General features: G+C 42.8%; 1 protein-coding gene across 1 annotated transcript in view; it reads left to right on the forward strand.

Annotated features, from left to right (window-relative positions):
- The window catches only part of Ap3b1 (adaptor related protein complex 3 subunit beta 1), a 198,252-nt gene extending 184,102 nt beyond the window's left edge, over nt 1-14,150 (forward strand). Inside the window, exons 26-27 of the mRNA XM_051182988.1 lie at nt 2,422-2,560; nt 13,421-14,150. Of these exons, the coding sequence (XP_051038945.1) occupies nt 2,422-2,560; nt 13,421-13,574 (293 nt within the window). The 3' untranslated portion in view covers nt 13,575-14,150. The remainder of the gene's footprint in view (nt 1-2,421; nt 2,561-13,420) is intronic.
- The last annotated feature ends 5,366 nt before the right edge of the window (nt 14,151-19,516 follow it).

Raw genomic sequence — 19,516 nt, forward strand, 5'->3', positions numbered from 1 at the left:
TTTAAATGGAAAATCTAAAACTTAGAAAAATCTTTTCAAATAAGATTTCATTGCATTCCTTGGTTTTCATTTTAGCTATTAATTACATCCAATGTGCTTCAACTAAATCTTGACTTATATCTTGAACAAAATGCTGTCCAGTTCCTACGAAGCCACAGCCATTCCCTCTGACAACTTCAGAGTGTTTCCTAGAACCTTTACTTTTATACGTGACTGGGCAAATATTTAATGATCACCATGGCATATTTTTCTTTCTTGTTAATTTGAGAATACCTGATATATTTTCATTAAGCAAAGTCTCCGGTTTAAGAAAGAAACCTAGAATGCTTGCTTAATTTTATTGTGATTTATGCATCCATCTTCTGGGCTCCTAGCTCGAAAGATGCTAATTCCTTAAATGGTCAAACATTTGCTATTTTCTGGCCCTTAACTACCACAAGCAATCATATTTGATGCCCCTTAATTAGAGCACCTTCCCCTTCCCGGTTCCTTTCCACCTCAGCAATCGAGACAATGCATTTGCTTACCATGCTGCTCTCCTAAGTGTTCCTTTGCATGTAAATTAATCTTGATTCAGTTTACACTGTCATGCTGAGTGGTACAAATTGCCTATAACAATAAAACAGCATGAGTTAAAAATAAAGGGGGGTGGGAAGGCAGATTGAATGTGTGCCTTACTCGATAGGATGTTACTTTGCTTTATGCCAATACATTAGCTGACGATAATGAATCTTCTGTTCGGAAAAGCATGGTTTAGTTGATTTTTTTAATTTTACTTCAATGGAGCAGTACCTTGTCTTTTATAGAACAAGTTAGACAAACCATTAATGACAAGAGTGTTAAGGTTAAATATGAAGCAATGCATTCACTTCTCTGAGTGCTATCCATCTTTCCATTTACAGGAGCTTGACAAAAGTACTGGCTTTGTACAGCATTTCCTTTAATTACATGCTGCGGGAAACAGGCTTTTAACATAAACATAGTTGCATTCATTTATTCAGCGGTTGCTCTTCAATAGAGCTTAATGGAGACGGTTTAAATCCTAAATGAGTACGCACATCTCTCGGCAGTCTTATGTCAGCCTCTGCGCTTCACTTAAAAGCACAGTTTGGCCGCTTGTGTAGTTGTTAAAGCTTCTGCCTAATGTTGAAGTTAAACGGCCTAAGACAGAACATAGTGTTCCTGGGCTCGAGAGTGGTTAGTAAGTGCGCTCCTTGTTGGACGTAGATACTTCTGGTTTTTATCTGATAGATGGGAGTAGGGTCTTGTGCAGTGTTATTGGCCTTTAATGTCTTTCTACTGTTGATTAGAGGAACTTTTAAATTATTCAGATTTCCTCTGCAATAAATAACTAAAGTGGATAGATACATAGGCTTAGAGTTAAATAAACAAGAAGAACTGATAAGTTTTTTGAAAACATGAAATCAAAATTTACTATTTTTATAAATTGTGTACAGTACTGTGCACAAGACCAAAAAGTTGTTGTTAAATAGACACCATTAGTGTTCATGACTCACATCACGGATGGAAAGAGATGCCATTTACTATAAATCATTTTGGTTCTTAGCCCAGGTGCTAAATTTCAGTGTTTTCCCAAGAGTGTGGCGTATTACCGAGTTTGTTGCCTGAACAGACCACGTGCAGCTCTGATGGTGGTGGTATGCCTTGCGTTGACTGGTGGTTTGTCTATAATTTATACTTCACTTGGTTTCTTTTTCTAATGCTATTTGCAATGTCTGCGATTTAGAATTCTGTGGTTTATGTTTTCCCAGTCATCAAGCTTCCCTATTCATGTGTGTCTTTGGCTCTAGTTCTGTCTGCCGACAGTGGCTCTATTATTGAGTGTGGCTCAGAGCTCCTGTGTTCTAGAGCTGCATTACCGTTGAGTGACTTCCAGTCCTCCCAGCTGTTGCCGAGTGTCCCTTGGAAGCCACTCTCTGGTACTGCTGCTGGGGCTGGGTCACTCTCTTTGTTGTCAGGCGGCATGGTGATAATCTTTGAAGGAACAGGATAAATAGCTAATGATACTAAGAAGTAAGTACTTGCCCAAGTAAGAGCAAGGCAATTTATATAACCCACATTACATTTTCAAAGAGATTGAAGTTAAACAAAACAAAACAAAAAATCTTCTTATTTAGTATTCTCAGGTTTTATCCTGTACTAGTTAGAATCAGATTTATGAAGAATGTTCTATTTCTTTGTTTGTTTTACAGCATCTTATATGTTTTCCTACACAGTTTTTTTTTTTTTTTTATCTCAGAAACACTGGTATCCTTTCAATTTTATGTAATTACTCTATACATTAACTTCTAAAGTGGTAACCCTTTCATTGAGGAAAATTTTTAAATTTGACTGGGAGTGGGAGCTCAGATCCCTTCGACAGTGAGACCAGCTCGATGGAACCTTGCTCTGTTGTTGCAGGGATGCTCTCTGGGATGAATGAGACTTCTGCTACAGTCATCGCTGCGCCTCAGAATTTCACTCCCTCCATGATCCTCCAGAAGGTCATCAATGTTGCCAACCTGGGCGCAGTGCCTTCAGGCCAAGATAACGTTCACAGGTGGGCTCACTAACCTGTGGTGTGGGGAAGTTCCTGTATTCATAAGCACAGTCTTTAACCCATTGCCCTGGTGGTCTGCTTGATTGGTAGGTTTGAGTTAGTTTGTCCATTTATAGCATCCTTCTGATACTGGCATGGCTGCTTCTGAAGGATGCTCAGACAACATCTACGTTTTATAATAACTCGGTGGCTTCTTAAGATGCCTTTTACACCGCTGTTAAGAATTTGCCTTATTTTTCTGGATTTGGGTTTTTAGGAAAAACTTTTCTGACAGGAGAGTGGGGCACTGGGTGCACAGTCACAGCCTTCCCCTGACAGACACTCCCTGAGGCTGCTCCTGACTTCTGAGGAGCTACTGGACGACCAGCAGGCCGCACACAGCCTCTGTGCTCAGACCGCGCCCCTCCTCCCCCAGGCACCTGAATAACCCAGCACCCAGGTCCTGTGTCCTGAGAGGTGGTGGCAAGTGTGGGTTGTGTTTTCACTCTGTCTACTGGTGATGCCTATGGCCCTTATCCACACGGTTATTCATGAGGTCTTTGTGAATGCAAAGGAGTCGTCACAAACCACGTCATGGGCATCCTTTGCCATGGAGATGCCTATGTTCTGTGTTTGGTGTGTTCTTTCTCATACAGTCATCAAATGCAAAAGGAAATTTAAGCTTAAGAGATAGCTGTTTATGTCTCCTTTGTTTCGTTTTCCTTTTGTATCAGCTCAAAGGCAGGAGAAGCCCTGTGTAAAACATGCCATGGTGGTTTGGGGTTTAGACCTGCTGTGTCTGGCCTTGAGATCTGGGGCAGGTTATTTATTCTCCTTATAGATTTACCTTCACCCCCTATATGGAAATGGGTAGAAAACTAAAGGGTGGGCTAAAATGAATTCTGGGTCAACTATGGAAGGACATTGGCCTGTCCTCTAACAGAGCAGAGAGCCCTTTGTTCACAGCTGCCTGGTGGCTCTGTGCTCTTGGGACAGAATCCAGTTGTGTGTGCTATGCAAGGCCGGTGCATTTTGTTTTTATTTTTTTGTTTATAGCAACACAAGGGGGTGGAGCTTGGAGTAAATCAGTTGAGAGTGCTGAGGTTTACATTTCTTTAAGAAACCCTGCCCATCTCCTGGGGGTGGGGTTTAGAGTAAGCACATGGGAGAAAGATCATCACACTGGCACCATGCTACAAACCCAGCTGTCTGTCAGGTGACAGTGTTCGACAGGAGAGAAAATACAGCTTTTTCAGGGAGAGGAGAACATTTTGGTTCTGAGTTTTCCTGTTTTTTTTTTTTTTCCCCACTTGCACTGAAGACTGAACCCTTGTACCCGGCAGGCAAACTCTTCACTGCCGAGCTGCCCCAGCCCCTGGCTGCTTCCTTTTGCTTTCCTGTGGTTTTTCTCTAATGTGTATGTGTTCTTAAAACTTTAACTTCTGGCTTATTGTGAAGCATTCCCTCCGCTCTAGACTATGAGAACTGCAGCACCCGGCAGGCTTCATAGTCTCCTGAAATGCGCAGAAGACAGACGATTGTTCTCACGCCCAACCTCTGCTTCAGTTCCTGTGTGCCAGTTGTTGGATTGTGGTTTTTGCTCTTAAGAAAACAGAAGTCAGTCCTGCAGATTTTTATTTCTGAGATAAAGAGAAATAAAATTAGCTTTTAAATTAAGCCAAGTAATATGAAAGCCATCTTCCTACTGGAAGAAGGTCTAGGAAAAATGCTTACCATAATTTATTTTTGTTTGCTTGTTTGTTTGTTTGCTTGTTTGTTTTTTGCTGACAGAAATAAGAGTTTATTGCAGAAGAGAAAGGCATGCCCAAGAGAGAAGTAAGCTGGAGAGCAGGACTGGTCTGAGATTCAAAAGCCAGTTTTATAATCCTGATTAACACATAATTTTCCTGAAACTGGTTCTGAAGGTTTGCAACCTCTTGCCTGGTCAAATGACTTTAATTAAAAATCACAGTTAGTGTTCAATTATTACTGCTAATGCAAAGGAGACAGATAACTCAGAGCCACTTAGCTTAGCGTGGAGATGGCACTCAGCCTTAATGTGCTCAGTCCTCATGTACAGGATCTCATGGTGCTTTTCTGTTTAGTTCCATTATTAATGGCCTGGGCTTGGGCTCTGCAGCCTGGGGGGAGGAGAGTCAACAGGAATAAAAGGTCTATGTAGACTCACTAGATAGACTGTGCTGTCCTAACTTACCTCTCAGGCCTACTACACCTGGAAATATTCATGTGTTTCAAAAGATATGGCTATATAATGCCCTAAGTGTTTGTCCTAAGGCTTCTAGGCCATAAGCACTTCATTGTTGTATGTTTTCAATCAATTGATTGAAGTTATTTTGCTGATTATCTAACACTCTGCCATTCTCATCAGTTGCTTATAGAGTCTATATCACTGCTTCTGTTAATTTCACTTAAATAAAATAACAATTGCTGGTTATAGTCTAGTAACAGCAATTGACAGTTTAGTGTTTTTTGAGATGTTGTATGTTGTGAAGATTGTAGCATTTGCTGTTATGTTAACCCATGGGATGTTGTTTTTGTCTCTAAGCCTAGCTACCCTCTGCTGTTGACAACATTAGAACCCTGTGAGGCTTTTAATACCTCATAATACTTTTCGCCAAGAGCTTCAGATTTGGTATTTTAAAATACCAAACATGGAAAGCATTCGACTATCCCTATTTAAGATACTAAATTTTGTTATATAACGTATTTGGGATATGTTCCCCTTAAATTTCAAGATCATTTCTTTCTTGCAGGACTTTTAACAGTGCTATTGTATTCTTCCTAACCATTCAATAAATAAAATTCCCATTGCCTCACTTTGAAATAGTCTATTCCTACAGCTCCCCAAAATTAGAATATTTTTGTATTAAACATCAATTTAAAAAATATATGAGTTCCTAAGAAAAATAAACCATGGCGAATGTGCCTAAGTGCAGCAGTATTAGCCACGAGCTGTCATTGGACAAATAATAGGAAGATGGTGCCTATTTTTTTCAACAGTAACGCTCCTCATTAAGAAAAAGGTAGTTGGCCCTGGCAATGTAGACTTGTAGTCTCAGTTACTCAGGGGCTGAGACAGGAGGATAGAAAGTTTAAGGCCTGCCTTGGCTACTGAGTGAGTTCAAGGTCAGCCTGGACAACCTAGTATGAGGCTGACTCTAGATAGAAGTAGAATGTGGGCTGGAAATGCAGCTGAGTGGTAGGACACTTGCTTGGCGTCTGTGCTGCCCCAGGCTAGTGTCCAGTACTGTGAGAAAAGAGCAGAGGGAGGGAAGGAGCAAGTGTAAATTTTATGGAATTACTTCAGAGACTTAGAACATTTCCTGAGTAGTTAAAACTTTTAAAGATCAACTGAGAAAGCATACCTGCCTTTGGTTTGCGCGATATTTAAATGTGGACAACTAGCAGCATCAGAAAGCTGGTGTACCATTGACCATACCACTCTGCCTTCCTGTTGACTTGTCTTGCGGATGTTAGGAAAAGGTGCTGTGAGAAGAACCGTATCAGCCATCTTAGTGAGTTACCAGCCTTTATGCCTGCCTGCTCTTTTCCAGGCCACAGTTATTCTTAGGAGCTAAGCAGCCTGGGGATCACCCCAGAGCGTTTACTGAGAATGTAGAGGAATAGATTTATTTCTTGTGTGGAATGTGTGTGGTGCGCTGTGTTTGATGGGAGAACTATGACGGTAATCCATGAGTAGAGCCCGTGAGGGCAGGGTGCTAGCATTCATAGCATTTGGGTGCACTCCACAAAGTCAGGGGTTCATGTGTTCTAAGGGAGGCACTAAGCATGAGCTCGTCGGGGCCTAGAAAAGATGTCTGAGAACAACCCAGTAAGTGTTTCTGAGGAAGGCTCCTGTCACCAATGCAGTTATAAACTGGGGTGCCATTGCTCACTGCCCTGAGGACAGTGCAGATAATTAATGTTGTACCCGAACTCAAAAACTAAATGTCCATCCATAATCCTCACATCTCTAAGGAAATTCTGTGGAAAGAATTAGGTGGCAGACTGTGTGAGGCTTGCCCACCTGGAACTTATATGGTACAGCTCAGCACATTGGGGACCAGCCCTGGGATGTGCATGTATGTTCCAAAGTCCTGGGTTACCTAGCTAGGGAGAGCCACATGGCATGGATAAAAATAGTTTCCTATGTTTATGTATTTTCTTACCAAAAGCAGTAAGGGATGCTCTTAGGTGAGGGGGTACAGGCATCTCGGGCCTCACACATGCTGTCAAGCCTGAGCTCTGCCCCTGGGGTTGCTCCAGCCTCGGGTGAGGCCTGAGCTCTGCCCCTGGGGCTGCTCCAGCCTCGGGTGAGGTGCTCACAGGGTCTTTTGTGAGTTAGCTGCAGCGGTGCCCTCAAAGTAGTCTCAGGTCACTATGAAAGGGCATCTTCCCAGCCGGTTTAGAGCCGCTGCATGTGCACTGGTATGATATTGCTGTGTCTTGTCATGTCATGAACAAGCTAACCCAGTTGGCCGGGTACTAGGAAATGTGGGCACCTGTGTGCCTGCAGTGCTTGGCTGCCCAGCTAGGTTGTGGTAGAGCCTTTCTCTCTCTTTCTCAACACATGATGCCCAGTGTTTCTGTGTCTTCCCCCTTAAATGATAATTAAGATTCACTCTCTGTCTACCCTTTTCTGGTTGTTGACGTACGTACCTTGCAGGTGGTAAAGATCTTAGCAGGGCAGATGTTTCGCTCTTGTTATTTTAGTCACTAATCACGAAGAAAGTCTGGTGTTCTAAATTGAATAGTATATCCATGGCGGTCCTGGTCACTGATTTATCAACACATGGTAGTTGAAAGTACAGGTACCAGTGACTTCTTTAGTTTCTTCCCAGTAAGTCCCATCACCATGTAACTGTTTAAATGATATTCATAAGGGATATAGTTTTATGTACCTTTTTCTGCCCCGTAAGATCTGTCTCAAGTCTCAAATGGACAGTTGTGTCTCAGTGAGGGGGCCTAATAATTGCCTTTCTTTCTTAGTTTGATGAAACTTGTGATAGTGTAGGTGAGTTTTGGAGGATTTTCTCTGTTTGCTTGTGTGATTTCAATTTTGTTTTTTGCTTGGTGTGGTATGGTGTGATGTTTTGAGATAAAGCCTTGCCTGTAGCCTGGGCTGGCCTGGAACTTGCCTCAGCCTCCCAAACGCTCTGGATCCAGGATACTGTTTTTGTTTATTGATTGTTTTCTTTTCTCGGAATCTCTAGGAGATTTAAATTCCATGTGATTTTTGAGGATTGTAGTGAAAGCAATTTTTGCTTAGACTATGATATTGGCTGTCTTGGTGCACACATTTCAGAAGCTTTGAGAGTACTGCCAATCCCTATTTAATCTGCCCTGAAACAGGGTTTATATAAATGTTTGTTGATGTAATGATATCTGACTGGGTCTTTTCTCCGATATGACACCTTTTGAGTCCAACAGAACTGAGTCGGGGAAACAGTAAGTGGTCCATGCTCCCTCTGCTGGCTGCTGGCTGGTGGCTGTCCACTAGAGGGCAACGCTGCTTTTGGATCTGCTTTGTACCAGCTGGCTCAGAAGCTGCATCTCTCATTTGAAAACAAGTGCAGACCTCTGTAAATTTTACACAGAAAACTGGTCCTGATATTTCACACGTAACCAAACTGCACAGCAGATTTTTCCTTTAAAATGTTCTTTGTTTAATTTCTCCATTTGTGAGGTAATACCCTATAATGCAGCATTTCACTAATGAGAATAAATAGACCATTTCATGTTTAAAAAAAAAAAAAAAATGAAAGAAAGGTGTTCTTCTGGGTTGGCAGTTTTGTCAGGAATCAAAGAAAGTACAGTGTGGTCCCCCATGTGACCCTGTCTCACCTCACAGGCAGGCAAACCAGAGATGCTGAGCGGGGGGGGGGGGGGGGGGGGATATCCTTTAGGAAGTGCACAGAAGTTTTAGCTTCTCTGTACAAAGAAAGAGAACACCTCACTGGCCTGATGGGATGGGGTGACTTTTATACCATCTCTCATGACTGGAATAGGAATCCACATTCTAATGGCAGCTTATTTCCCTTAGCTCCTCTTGTCTGGGTATTAGGGAGAAGTGTCCCCAGTGGTCCAGGTGAGGCTTTAAAGTCCTTACCTTAGGTAAATTTTTTTCCTTTAAAATGTCCAGTCTTAATCTCTTACAATTTTTCTTACTATTAAAAGTACAATAGACTTAACTTTAAATGCAATTTTACAGTCAGCATAATAGAATTCTTTGAAACATACAGAATCTATGTTTAAAATTGCTGCCTGTTTAAACTGTGTTAAGCCAAGGCAGTAAAGATTTACAATTTTACATCTTTTGGAAGATAATATTCCAAACCTCCACACAGTGGTATTGATGTTTCAGGCCTCATTCAAGCCAGGCTTTCTTACATATAATGATTGTGCGACTTCGTTACACATTTGTCAACTTTGAACTAATTATTTTTATACAGCTAGGGCAGGGCAGTGCATCTTGTGATCGTCTCTCTTGCTAATAGGATCCTGTCTGCTTCAGCAGGCAGTAATTGAAGGCTTCATGTACAGGGTCGGGAAAAAAAAGTTTTAGCCTGAGTGGGCCATTGTCACAGCTTCTGATGATCAGCAGAACAGAAAGCACAAGGAAATTGAACTCAGAATAGAAAAATCAGAAAGCAGGAAGACTATCCAAGAGAAGAAAAAGCTTGTCGTCAAGCTGTTGTTAGGTGCGGGAGTCTGCTTCTGCAGAAGGAGCTCCTTGTGAGTGCTCTGAGGTGGAGGCAGCTCTGAGAGACAGCCTCCGTGTCCTGCTGCTGCATTTACTCCTTAGAACATTGAGCTGCGGCGCTTCCTGTCTTTGAGGGGGGGGGGACATTTATGATCCATAGCTAGTTTTTCACAAATTGAAATGAATTGCAGACAATGTATTTATTCAGAATTTATTGTTTTGTGACCAGTTTCATCATTCTGACAACAGTTAGGAAATAACTTTTTAAATGAGTGAAACATTTTTTTTTTCTCATTTAGGTCACAGCCTGAGCTTATTTGGCCTTTTTCTTGAATCTTAAGGATTCTACAAAGACTGAATGTCAATTGCTAGAGATAACAGACAAGACATTTAGTAAGATGTCATACAGATACATCCCAGCAGTTTACCTTCTCAGCTGGTGACTATAAACAGTGAGTGCTTAATATTAGGATGGAATGAAAAACATCTAGGTGCTGTCCTTTTAATAACACGAGCCGTGGTACACAGACAGTGCATCTGCCTGTCCTCATTTGTGGTGTTCCTGGTTTTCCAGGTTTGATTGGTCTCCTGGTATTCCCTCTCTGTTACAGCTCTGTTCAAAAAGATTTTGTACTTTTCATTAGTGTTGACTTTGGAGGGAATAGGTAGGCTATATTTTAATTCTGTAATCTGTAACAGCGAGGATTAAAAATATGGCAGAGTTCAGTCGGGCCGCCTTGACTTGCAGAATACACAAAGGAAGTACATAATTGTGGAAAAAGGAAATCTCTTAAGGTTATACACACACTAGGTAAATAGGAGAGGTCTTCTGTTGCCTGGCAAGAACAAACATTGAGTGTGTTTTTACATCTGTTGAGATGTATTTGACCTGAATTCAGAGTGCTTTGGTTTGAACCCCTGTTCCACCATGTGCTGGCCCTGCCTCCCAGGTAAGGGACTGCAGGCTGTGGGCCTCGGCCCCAACCCCTTCTCTATCAGTCCCTTGCCTCGTTGGGTCAGAAGAATTTGTGTGAGTGCTTGGCAGCCACCTCTTGTCACATGGTATAAACAATAGCTGCTTTACAGTGATCATAACTTTACCTGCCTCCTGAAAAAAAAGTCACAGTAGGACCGAGGACTAAAGACCTGATGTCACCCATCAAATTTAATGTGCATTAAAACCAAGGTTTCTAGCTCTTGTTTATTTACTATTCTTTCCATAACTGTAACTTAAGTGTATGGTAAAACATGGCCTGTTCGCAATGTAAAGGCTTAGCAACTTTGGGGAGTGATTTTGCCTCCATGGACCCAAAGAAGCCAGTTGTAATCATGCCGTGTTCCAATTAAATTCATTCTTTTTGAACTGAAATGGGCTTGTCAGAGCATCTGATCTTCTGGTTCCCCCTTTAGAGCATCATTTTCAGCCTGTGTACTGCTTGAACACAGCCACCCGCCCGCTTAAGAGGCAGCAGCTCCCGGCTTGGTTGCTAGGATGGTGTGGACTCCACCACAGCAGTGTAAGCAGGCACCCACGCTGCATGGTCCTGCTCTTTCAGGCACTGAGAATTCTGTAACAGGATTTGAAAAACATGCCCAAGATACTCACTTTAATCTCTGTAAACATACTGTGCTTTGTCTTTGCCTAGTTGGTGTTATTATGACATTAACTCTTTACGTTTTTAATGGAAGAGAAATAAAATGTACCTTGGGGCTATACAGCCCTGAAATTCAAATGGCACTTTATGTTCCTATTCACACATAATCTCCTCCTCTGAGGTCCCCAGGCACAAGTGTTAAGTAAATAAAGGGACTAAGAAGACTATTGTTTACATAATTATAACCCTGTCAGAAAGAGAGACCTCTGTTGAAATATGTGTTGAATGAATTACAAGTATGGTGACCAAATCTATGGGGAAAGTTGAGTAGATGAATGAGAATATGGGGACATAGTGACTAGTTTAGTAAACTATAGAACTATCTTTCTCCTATGAAGCTATGCACAGCCTTTACACCAGACAAGGGGCTGGAGAAATGGGTTAGTGGTTAAGCACACTTACTGATTTTCCAGAGGCCCTGAGTTCAATTTCTAGCAACCACATTGGGTAACTTAAAACGGGCTATAGCTTCATCTTCAGGGGATCCCACTTCTAGATAGATACAGAGAGAGAGAAAGACAGAGAGAGAGAGAGAGAGAGAGAGAGAGAGAGAGAGAGAGAGAGAGAGAGAGAGAGAGGATGAGGGTGAGAGATAATTTTTTTAAAACTTAGACAAAAGAAATGCATGAATCTGTAAGGGTCCATAAGAGGTGAGGGAGGGTTTGTACTGCCAGAGGGAAAAGCGGGCGCCCAGAGTGACTTGCCTCTGCGTTTGCTCGGGAAGCAGACAGAGACTCAAGCTTACAGAAACCCTCCTTACAAACCCGGTGGCGGTGGCGGTGGTGGTGTGCACCCTGAGCTGGTTCACTAGTGTCACTCACTGCCGCAGGAACTGCCGCGCCAATTCCCACAAGTCCCCAGAATGTTTAAAGACATTATAGAGGATCAGAAAGATTGCTGACATGCTTTGCCAGAGCACCATTCGCTATCATTTTACTGTGTGTTGTCTAAGAGCTGGTCTTATTTTTAGTCAGGTAAGATGAGTATATCTGTTTTCTTTCATTGAATTATTCTAATTGTTGAAGAGCAGCTAATTTTCATCATTCTATTTGGGCCAAACATGGCTTGTTAGAATCTTAAAAAGAAGAAGAATCTAATGTGTTAGATAAGATCTTGATGCCATTTTTAAAAACTCAAAAAAGAAATTACTTTTCATTTAAAGAGAATCTGCTTCCTGCTTAAGTGGCTAATATTTTAATTAAGTCGGGAGTGAAGTTTTTCTGAGTGCCTCCTGATAAACTCCCTCTTTTATGTTGATGGTAATTAAACAGATCCCTGAGGACACCTCGGGCTCTGTGCAAGGCCCATGCTAATTGTCAGACATGAGACACTGACCAGTTGGTTTGCTCTTGAATAGTCCGCAGCATGCTGTCAGCGAGGCAGTTTTATTTTCATGTATTGTGAGCTGTTGTCAGGGCTAACTGGGTGCCATTGTGGCTGAAGATGTCGCGCAAATTGAGGCAGATGGCTCAGATTCAGACACGTGTCATCCAAAGAGGGGAAAGGGGATTGGCCCTGCAAAGTGGGGTCACAGCAGGTCACAGACCTGCTCCACACTTGTTAGTGTTTTCAAAAGCTCATGTGCAGCAACTTTGTTTTTCTCCACTCATCCCTACAATCAGACTCCCTCCCCCCAAAATGTGCAGAACACGGTCCATGAGGGAGAGACGGAGCGTGGAAAGGGGCGCCAGTCTCCCAGCAATGAGCCCCACTGTGCGTGCAGAATGAAGTAGCAGGATTGACAGAAGTCCATTGTGCCTCCGGCAGCTCTTTAGTCGATTCCAGTGTTGTTAAAAGGCTAGTTTTGCTCTTAATTCCATGTAATTGGTAGGTTCTTTGTGTCTTGGAATTTAGTAATAGCACATCAGACCTCAACTTTCCTCTATTACATCTTAAAGCAAAAAGAAAGATCTAATGTTCTGAATATTAAATGGGATTATTGGGGAGCACGTGGCTGTCATGTGACTTTGTTTTGTGTTACCATTAGCAGTGGAGATTGAATCAGTATTTTCCACGTGAGTGACTTCACTGAGACGTAGGAAAAAATTTTATAATGTACATAAAATTATCTAACTTCTTGCATAATCATTTTCAGGTATGAGAAATTAAAATTCCAAGCTCTTTGTGAAAGGTACCTTTTCTTAACGTGTTTTAAAAATAAAATTGTGGCAGCCTATTTCAAACAGCCTGATAAATAAATGTTAACCATCAAGTGAATGGGTGTTGTCCTCATGCATCTGTCACTCAAACCAGTAAGTGAAATAGGCTTCCTTTTCTTGTTCTGTTTGTAAAATACACTAAAATGGCCTGCATGTGCTAACCATGGGCTGGACAGTTTAGTGATTTTCCTAAAGGATGCTTGACTTTAGGTGTGGAGCAGTAGGGAACTGTCAGTCAAATACTTGATTTAAGAAGCAGAGTTACTTTAAACCTATTTGGACATATGCTCTCTCCCCTTCCCCTCTCAGGGTAAAAGGTCTCTCTTTTATTTTTTTCTTGCAGGTTTGCAGCTAAAACTGTGCACAGTGGGTCATTGATGCTAGTCACAGTGGAACTGAAGGAAGGCTCCACAGCCCAACTTATCATAAACACCGAGAAAACCCTGATTGGTTCCGTTCTGCTGCGGGAGCTGAAGCCTGTCCTGTCCCAGGGGTAACCTGCTTACATCTGGGCTTCAGGATCTAGCACACACAAAAGTGCCTGGCACCCACTACTGCCGCCTTTCATTTATAATAATAGCCCTTCCATCTGGCAGCGGGGAAGAGCACACTCTTGACATTCTTGGCTCCTGCTTTAGAATGCTGCTGTGTATCTATCGTGTATGCAATCCTTTCCCCTCTTCGCTTTGCTAACCAAAGAACATATATTTTACTGTCAGTTTTCTCAACCCCTGAATCCATGCAGCATTTCCTCCGCCCTCAGACTTCTCTTGGCTTCACCTTCCTTCTGGTTTTGGAAAATGATGGACGTGAATCAGACACTGAAAGTTCATCGAGAATCATCCCTCCTTCAAGCAGTAAGCAAAAATTAGCAAGGAAATCATCTAAATGACCTCTCAGCTTGGTATATGAAAAGGAGAGAGCATACTTTTTTTTTAATTAAATGCAAAAAAAATGGTTTCTACAAAATTCCATTCTTCGAATTTCCTCATGCTGTAATTGGTATTGACAATTGTCATCATGAAGTTACTCCTGAATAATAAGATAAATAAACTAGCATTTGCCTCTCCTGACCCTCACTGGCTGAACTTCTTTATTCCCAGGTATTTCCGGCCACACTGTGGAGACTCACAGGGCTTAGCTAATGAAAGACAAACTGCTCCCAACAAGGTGTCTTGTTGGGTTTACTCTTCTCTTTGCTTCTCTGAGATGCATTTCACTGAGCAGCCTGCTCTGGCCTTACAGTTGGAATCCTCTGCTCCTGGGTACAGGGATGACTGACGTTCATCGGTACTGAGCTCTCTAAACTGGGTTCCTTTTCTTACTATTGGACAGAATGGTTAATAAGTGCTTAGTAACAAAGCAAAAGCCTTGTGTGTAAAGTAAGGCATCTCTTTCTGTGCAGTCTTAGAGATCGGATTACCATGTCTGCTATACCTGCTAAATAAACCCTGGCTTTCATTTTCCTTTTAAAAATCTTGGTGCCCAACTCTTATCAACTCTAACTAGCACATAATTGATTATATGCTATTAAAACTGTATGGTCTATATATAGTAGCATCTTTCTATAGGTTGTTTATTTTATTTGCTTATTTAGGCAAGTAACCATCTTTATCAAAATTGTTCTGTATGAACCAGGAAACTTTCTAATGCTTTTACTATTTTGTTTTTGTTGCTGCTGTTATGAGACAAGTGATTACATAGAACAAGCTGGCCTCAAGCTTGCCATAATTCTCCTACCTCCACTTCCCAAGCACATGTTACAGCTGTGCAGTAACATGCCTGGCTGATACACCTTTTTAAAAGAACTGGTTGAGACTGTAGTGACCTTTCTGACACAGGTGATGGTGTTTGGAGTAACACTAGCTCATTAGTTCCTTTGATTAATGCCACAGTAACAACAGTTCAGCTCCCTTTGGTTCGAGACGTGTTCTTCCTGTGCGGATGACACTGGCTGGCCAGCTTCTCCTGGGCCCAGGTGATCTCCCACATCAGACTCCAAAGTAGCAAGGACTGGAAGCATGTGCCACCAAGCCTGTCAGCAGTCATTTTTTGCATTTATCTGTATTGCTTTTAGTTATGTGTAATTTTACCGTCAGAGGCCAGAGCTATGGGATTCACTGGGGCTGGAGTTACAGGTGACCCTGAGCGCTGATGTGAATGCTGGGAATTAAACTCTGGTCCTCAGGAAGAGCAGTTTGAGCTGTCCCTGATGAACTGTAGCTCCAGCCTACTGAGACTGAGTTTTGAAAGAAAACACAAGTGAGGCCATTGAAATGTGGAGCACACAAAAGTGAGAAAATGAATCATGTTAAAGAGAACAGGCTGTAGGGAAACTACGTTTTTAAGAGTAAACAAGATGGTCACATTTTCTATTCTTCATCAGAAATACTCCTGTACTCTTAGCAAAGCTGAGATGGGAAGAGCACAGTGAGTTCCAGGCCAAACATAAAGAACAAAAACAAAAGAAAACCCACAAATTTCTGTGCCCAAAATAGAGTAGTGACTCAGAGTGAAGAGAGTGGTCACATGTCACATATTCACAGTGGTCCTATAATATTTTGTCACCCATTGATACCATACCCATATTATTTTGTGTAAGAACATGCTGTGTTTGCACAATGATAGAGCATTTCTCAGAACACATCTCTGTTGCTAAGCAACACCTCCCATGTTGCTCTGGAAGCCCGTGTTCTCTTCACTGTGGGACCTGGGTGATGGAGCAGTTCTGACTCCCAGAGTCCCCTTTGTAGGCTGTAGTCGACAGCACCCCATTGAGAAGCGGTTTCTCGGGGCTTCAGAACCTCTGTTTTTAGAAACTTTCTGTGATGTTATCAGGCTGTTTTTTGGAGAAGAGGTTATGTCATCAGTCACAGAGGCCAGTGCATGTTACAACATAGGAAGGTTCTTAGGTGGGGCACTCCCTCATCTTTGAAAAGGAGTTATGTGTTTATATTTTTTTAACTAAGGATTTCTGTGGGGCTTTACTTTTGAATAAGTTACTTTTGGCTGCCAACTTTCATATTTGAAATCCACGGAACTCTACCCCACAGGTTCTCAACCTGTGGGGTAGAGACCCCTTTGGGTCAAATGACCCTTTCACAGGGGTCACCTAAAACCATCAGAAAACGGATATTTACATTACAATTCATAACAGTAACAGTTACAGTTGTGAAGTAGAAAAGAAAATTGTATGGTTGGAGGTCACCATGACAATGAGGAACTGTATCAAAGGGTTGCAGCACAGCATTAAAAAAATCGAGACCCACTGGCTTAGTGCCTCCAGGCCTGGTGACCAGAGTTCTCACTCACCGCTGGGACTCGTGCAGGAATCGGGTTGAATAGCACGCAGCCACTCCTGTGGCACTCCTGTGTGTTGAGATGAGGGGTGAAGACGAGAAGCCTAGAAGCTTGCAGGCCAGCTAGCTTGAGCACCCAGTGGAAACAGAAACGAGGTGAAAGGTACAACCAGCTCCCAGAAGTTGTCCTCTGACCTCCACGTGCCCACTGGCCTGGTATGTACAGAACCCTTACCCACCAGCGCGCGGACACACACACACACACACACACACACACACGGATTTGACATAAACTAGAGTCACCTAGGAAGAGGAAACCTCAACTGAGGAATTGCCTTCCTTGGAGTATCTACCTGAAGTAATTTCTTGGTTGATGTGGGAGGTCCCAACACACTGCATACAATGCCAGCACTAGGCAGGTGACCCTGGGTTGTCTAGAGAAATTAGCAGTGAACATAGTGCCTCCACTCCTGTCCCTGTCCTGACTTCCCTCCGTGATAGACTGGGCAGGGCTTGTCCGCCCAATAAACCCTCACCCTCCCAAGTTATGTTTTGGCCAGAGTTTGATTACAGCCTAGAAAATAAATAACCACACACAGAGTTTTTAAATATATGTTAAATCAATAAATAGTATGAATCAGTTGGTAGTAAATGATATTTATCTGTAATGTAAACTGCCAGCTGAAGTAAATTTTGTCATTGATTGTTTAATAATATTAAGATATTTTTCACATAAATGAAATTTTAAAAGATGACAGATCTTCCAGGCTTCTGGGTTTTTGGGGGTTTTGGTTGGTTGGTTTGGTGGGTTGGTTTTTGGTTTGGGGTTTTTGTGTGTGTGTGTGTGTGTGTGTGTGTGTGTGTGTGTGTGTGTGTGTGTGTGTGTGACAGCTTCCGAGTCCTTGCCCCGTATTTCCTTTAACTTGGTCATGATTGTGATGACCTTTAAACCGTTCCATTAAGTAGAGTTAGTCAGTGCTAAATGCTTAGCTCTAGCCGTATTTTGTTTTCATTTTAATGTTCACTTAGGGACATTTTATGTATGCCCATCTTGAAGCATGGCCCTTAGAGTGTAATTCATACTACTCATATTTGCTGTCAATCCATTTGCTCTGTTTATTAGGAGGAGGAAACATGTCTTAATCCAGAAAGGGATGGAAACAGTAACCCTATGAGGTTGAGACTGCACTCAACCCCCTCCCCTACCCTGTAATCATCTGCAAACATAACTACAGTAACCAGTAACCACCAAGATTGCCTGACATGTTCCCTGTGCTTCCATTGATGAGAAGACACTTGCTCTGTTCAGGGAGGCTAAGATGTCAGAATGCTGAGGAACAAATAAAAAACTGGGGTGAACGGCGGGGGGTGGGGGGGGATAGTTGGACCAGCTGAAAAAACCTCTGGCCTTTTACCTTCCCGGTTCCTTTTCTACCTCTCCGGTGCGGTGAACTTTAAAGGGAAGAAAATGTCCTGCAGGAGCCTCGTGATGAGACACAACCTTGCCACTCCCTTGTCTGTCCACATAGTAGAAAGAGAGAACCAACTCGCAAAATCCCGCAAGTTTGGTTCATCAGACCTGCACGCAGTGACACGTGTGCATACCCACAGAAATGAATGTGTGTAATTAAGAAAAAGAAACCTACACCAATAATCAGCAATAAAGAAATGGGGAGAAGTGGTGGTGGTGGCGCATGCTTGTAGTCCCAGCACTCAGGAGGCAGAGGCAGGCAGATCTCTTGAGTTTGAGGCCAGCCTGGTCTAAGAGTGAGTTCTAGAACAGCCAGGGCTACACAGAGAAACCCTGTCTCGGGAGAAAAGAAGGAAAGAAATGGCACTAAGGGCTGTCCCCAAGTTAGTGAGCCCTAGTTTCTTCCATGCTGATGCTGAGACACCTTACTCAATCCTGGCACAGCTCCGCTCCATGGGTTGTGGCTGGTACTCAGTGACTTCCTCGTTACCTCATCTCTGAACCCTCCTCCTCCCTCTGCCTTCCACCCCAGCTTTCACTGCTGAGAAAGTCTCCATGATCACTTTGACTGTCTCCCTAGTTTGGAAGAAAAACTAGTTGTCACATAATCGTTTAGTTATAGGCTGAAGATGCAACAGTCATTAACAGAAACGCCAGCCCTAAGTGGACCTGAGGCCTCTTCTGGGACTTGCCAGTCACCATCCATCCCTGTGTGTCTGCCTGCTCACTACCAGCTAACAGGGCTTCAGCGTTTTGGGCACTCACTTTTTGATTTTGTGTTTATCTTATTTTTTCCGTCTGCTACTGTGTTATGGAGTAGAGAGAATTCTATGATCTGACTACTGATCATCTGAACAATAAACTTGGAACAGCTGTGAAGTCTGAGGTGGCTGGCGTGTGAGGATTGCCAGGAAGCAGCCGAGTGACTGCCAAGTAGCACCTGTGTCGCAGGGTAAACGGGATGGGGTGATCCATGAAGGGAGATGCCAGCTGAGGTAGAGATCTAGGTCCTCAGAATGGTTTGGGGTTTAGGAGAGAAGACAGTTTCCGGTGTGGAATAAGGACACAATGTTCTCCGCTGAGGCTGTCTTGGAAGATGTTAAAAGCCTTTGTACAGAAAACATTGTTGACATGTGTCAGGGTATGTTCCTTTCTGTCTTGGCCACAGACACACACACACACACACACACACACACCTCATCCTCAGTGACAGTTTAGAGGAGGTATGGGCGGCTACAATCCATGAAGGAGAATGTGAGCTCTGCTAACAGCAGCGGAAGATGGGAGCTAATGCCCTAACTGAGATGGAGGTGGGGCGAGCCAGGCCATGGGGGGCGGGGCTGCCTTTCCACTATAGACCGATTGTACACACTCCATTGGGCATGTGTCATTTTGTCTTTGTGGCGCCAGTTTTACAGGGGTAGTCAGTCCCTTGAACATCTAATCTCTAGCTGATGAAGTCAGTATGTGTGTGCACTAAAGAACCTAGACACTCAGTAGTAGAGCAAGAGCACTTGCTTAGCATGGGCAAGGCCACAAGTTCAGTCCCCAGCACAACCAAAAACCCCTTAAATCTTCCCATAAGCTAAGACACTGGTTTACAGCTTCGAGGACCAGACACATCAAAGGTTTAGATTTAAATACAGAAAACCCTTTCTGCTGGCCATGC

The sequence above is a fragment of the Phodopus roborovskii genome, unplaced genomic scaffold (assembly GCF_943737965.1).
Source record: "Phodopus roborovskii unplaced genomic scaffold, PHOROB, whole genome shotgun sequence".
NCBI classification, from domain to species: Eukaryota; Metazoa; Chordata; class Mammalia; order Rodentia; family Cricetidae; genus Phodopus; species Phodopus roborovskii.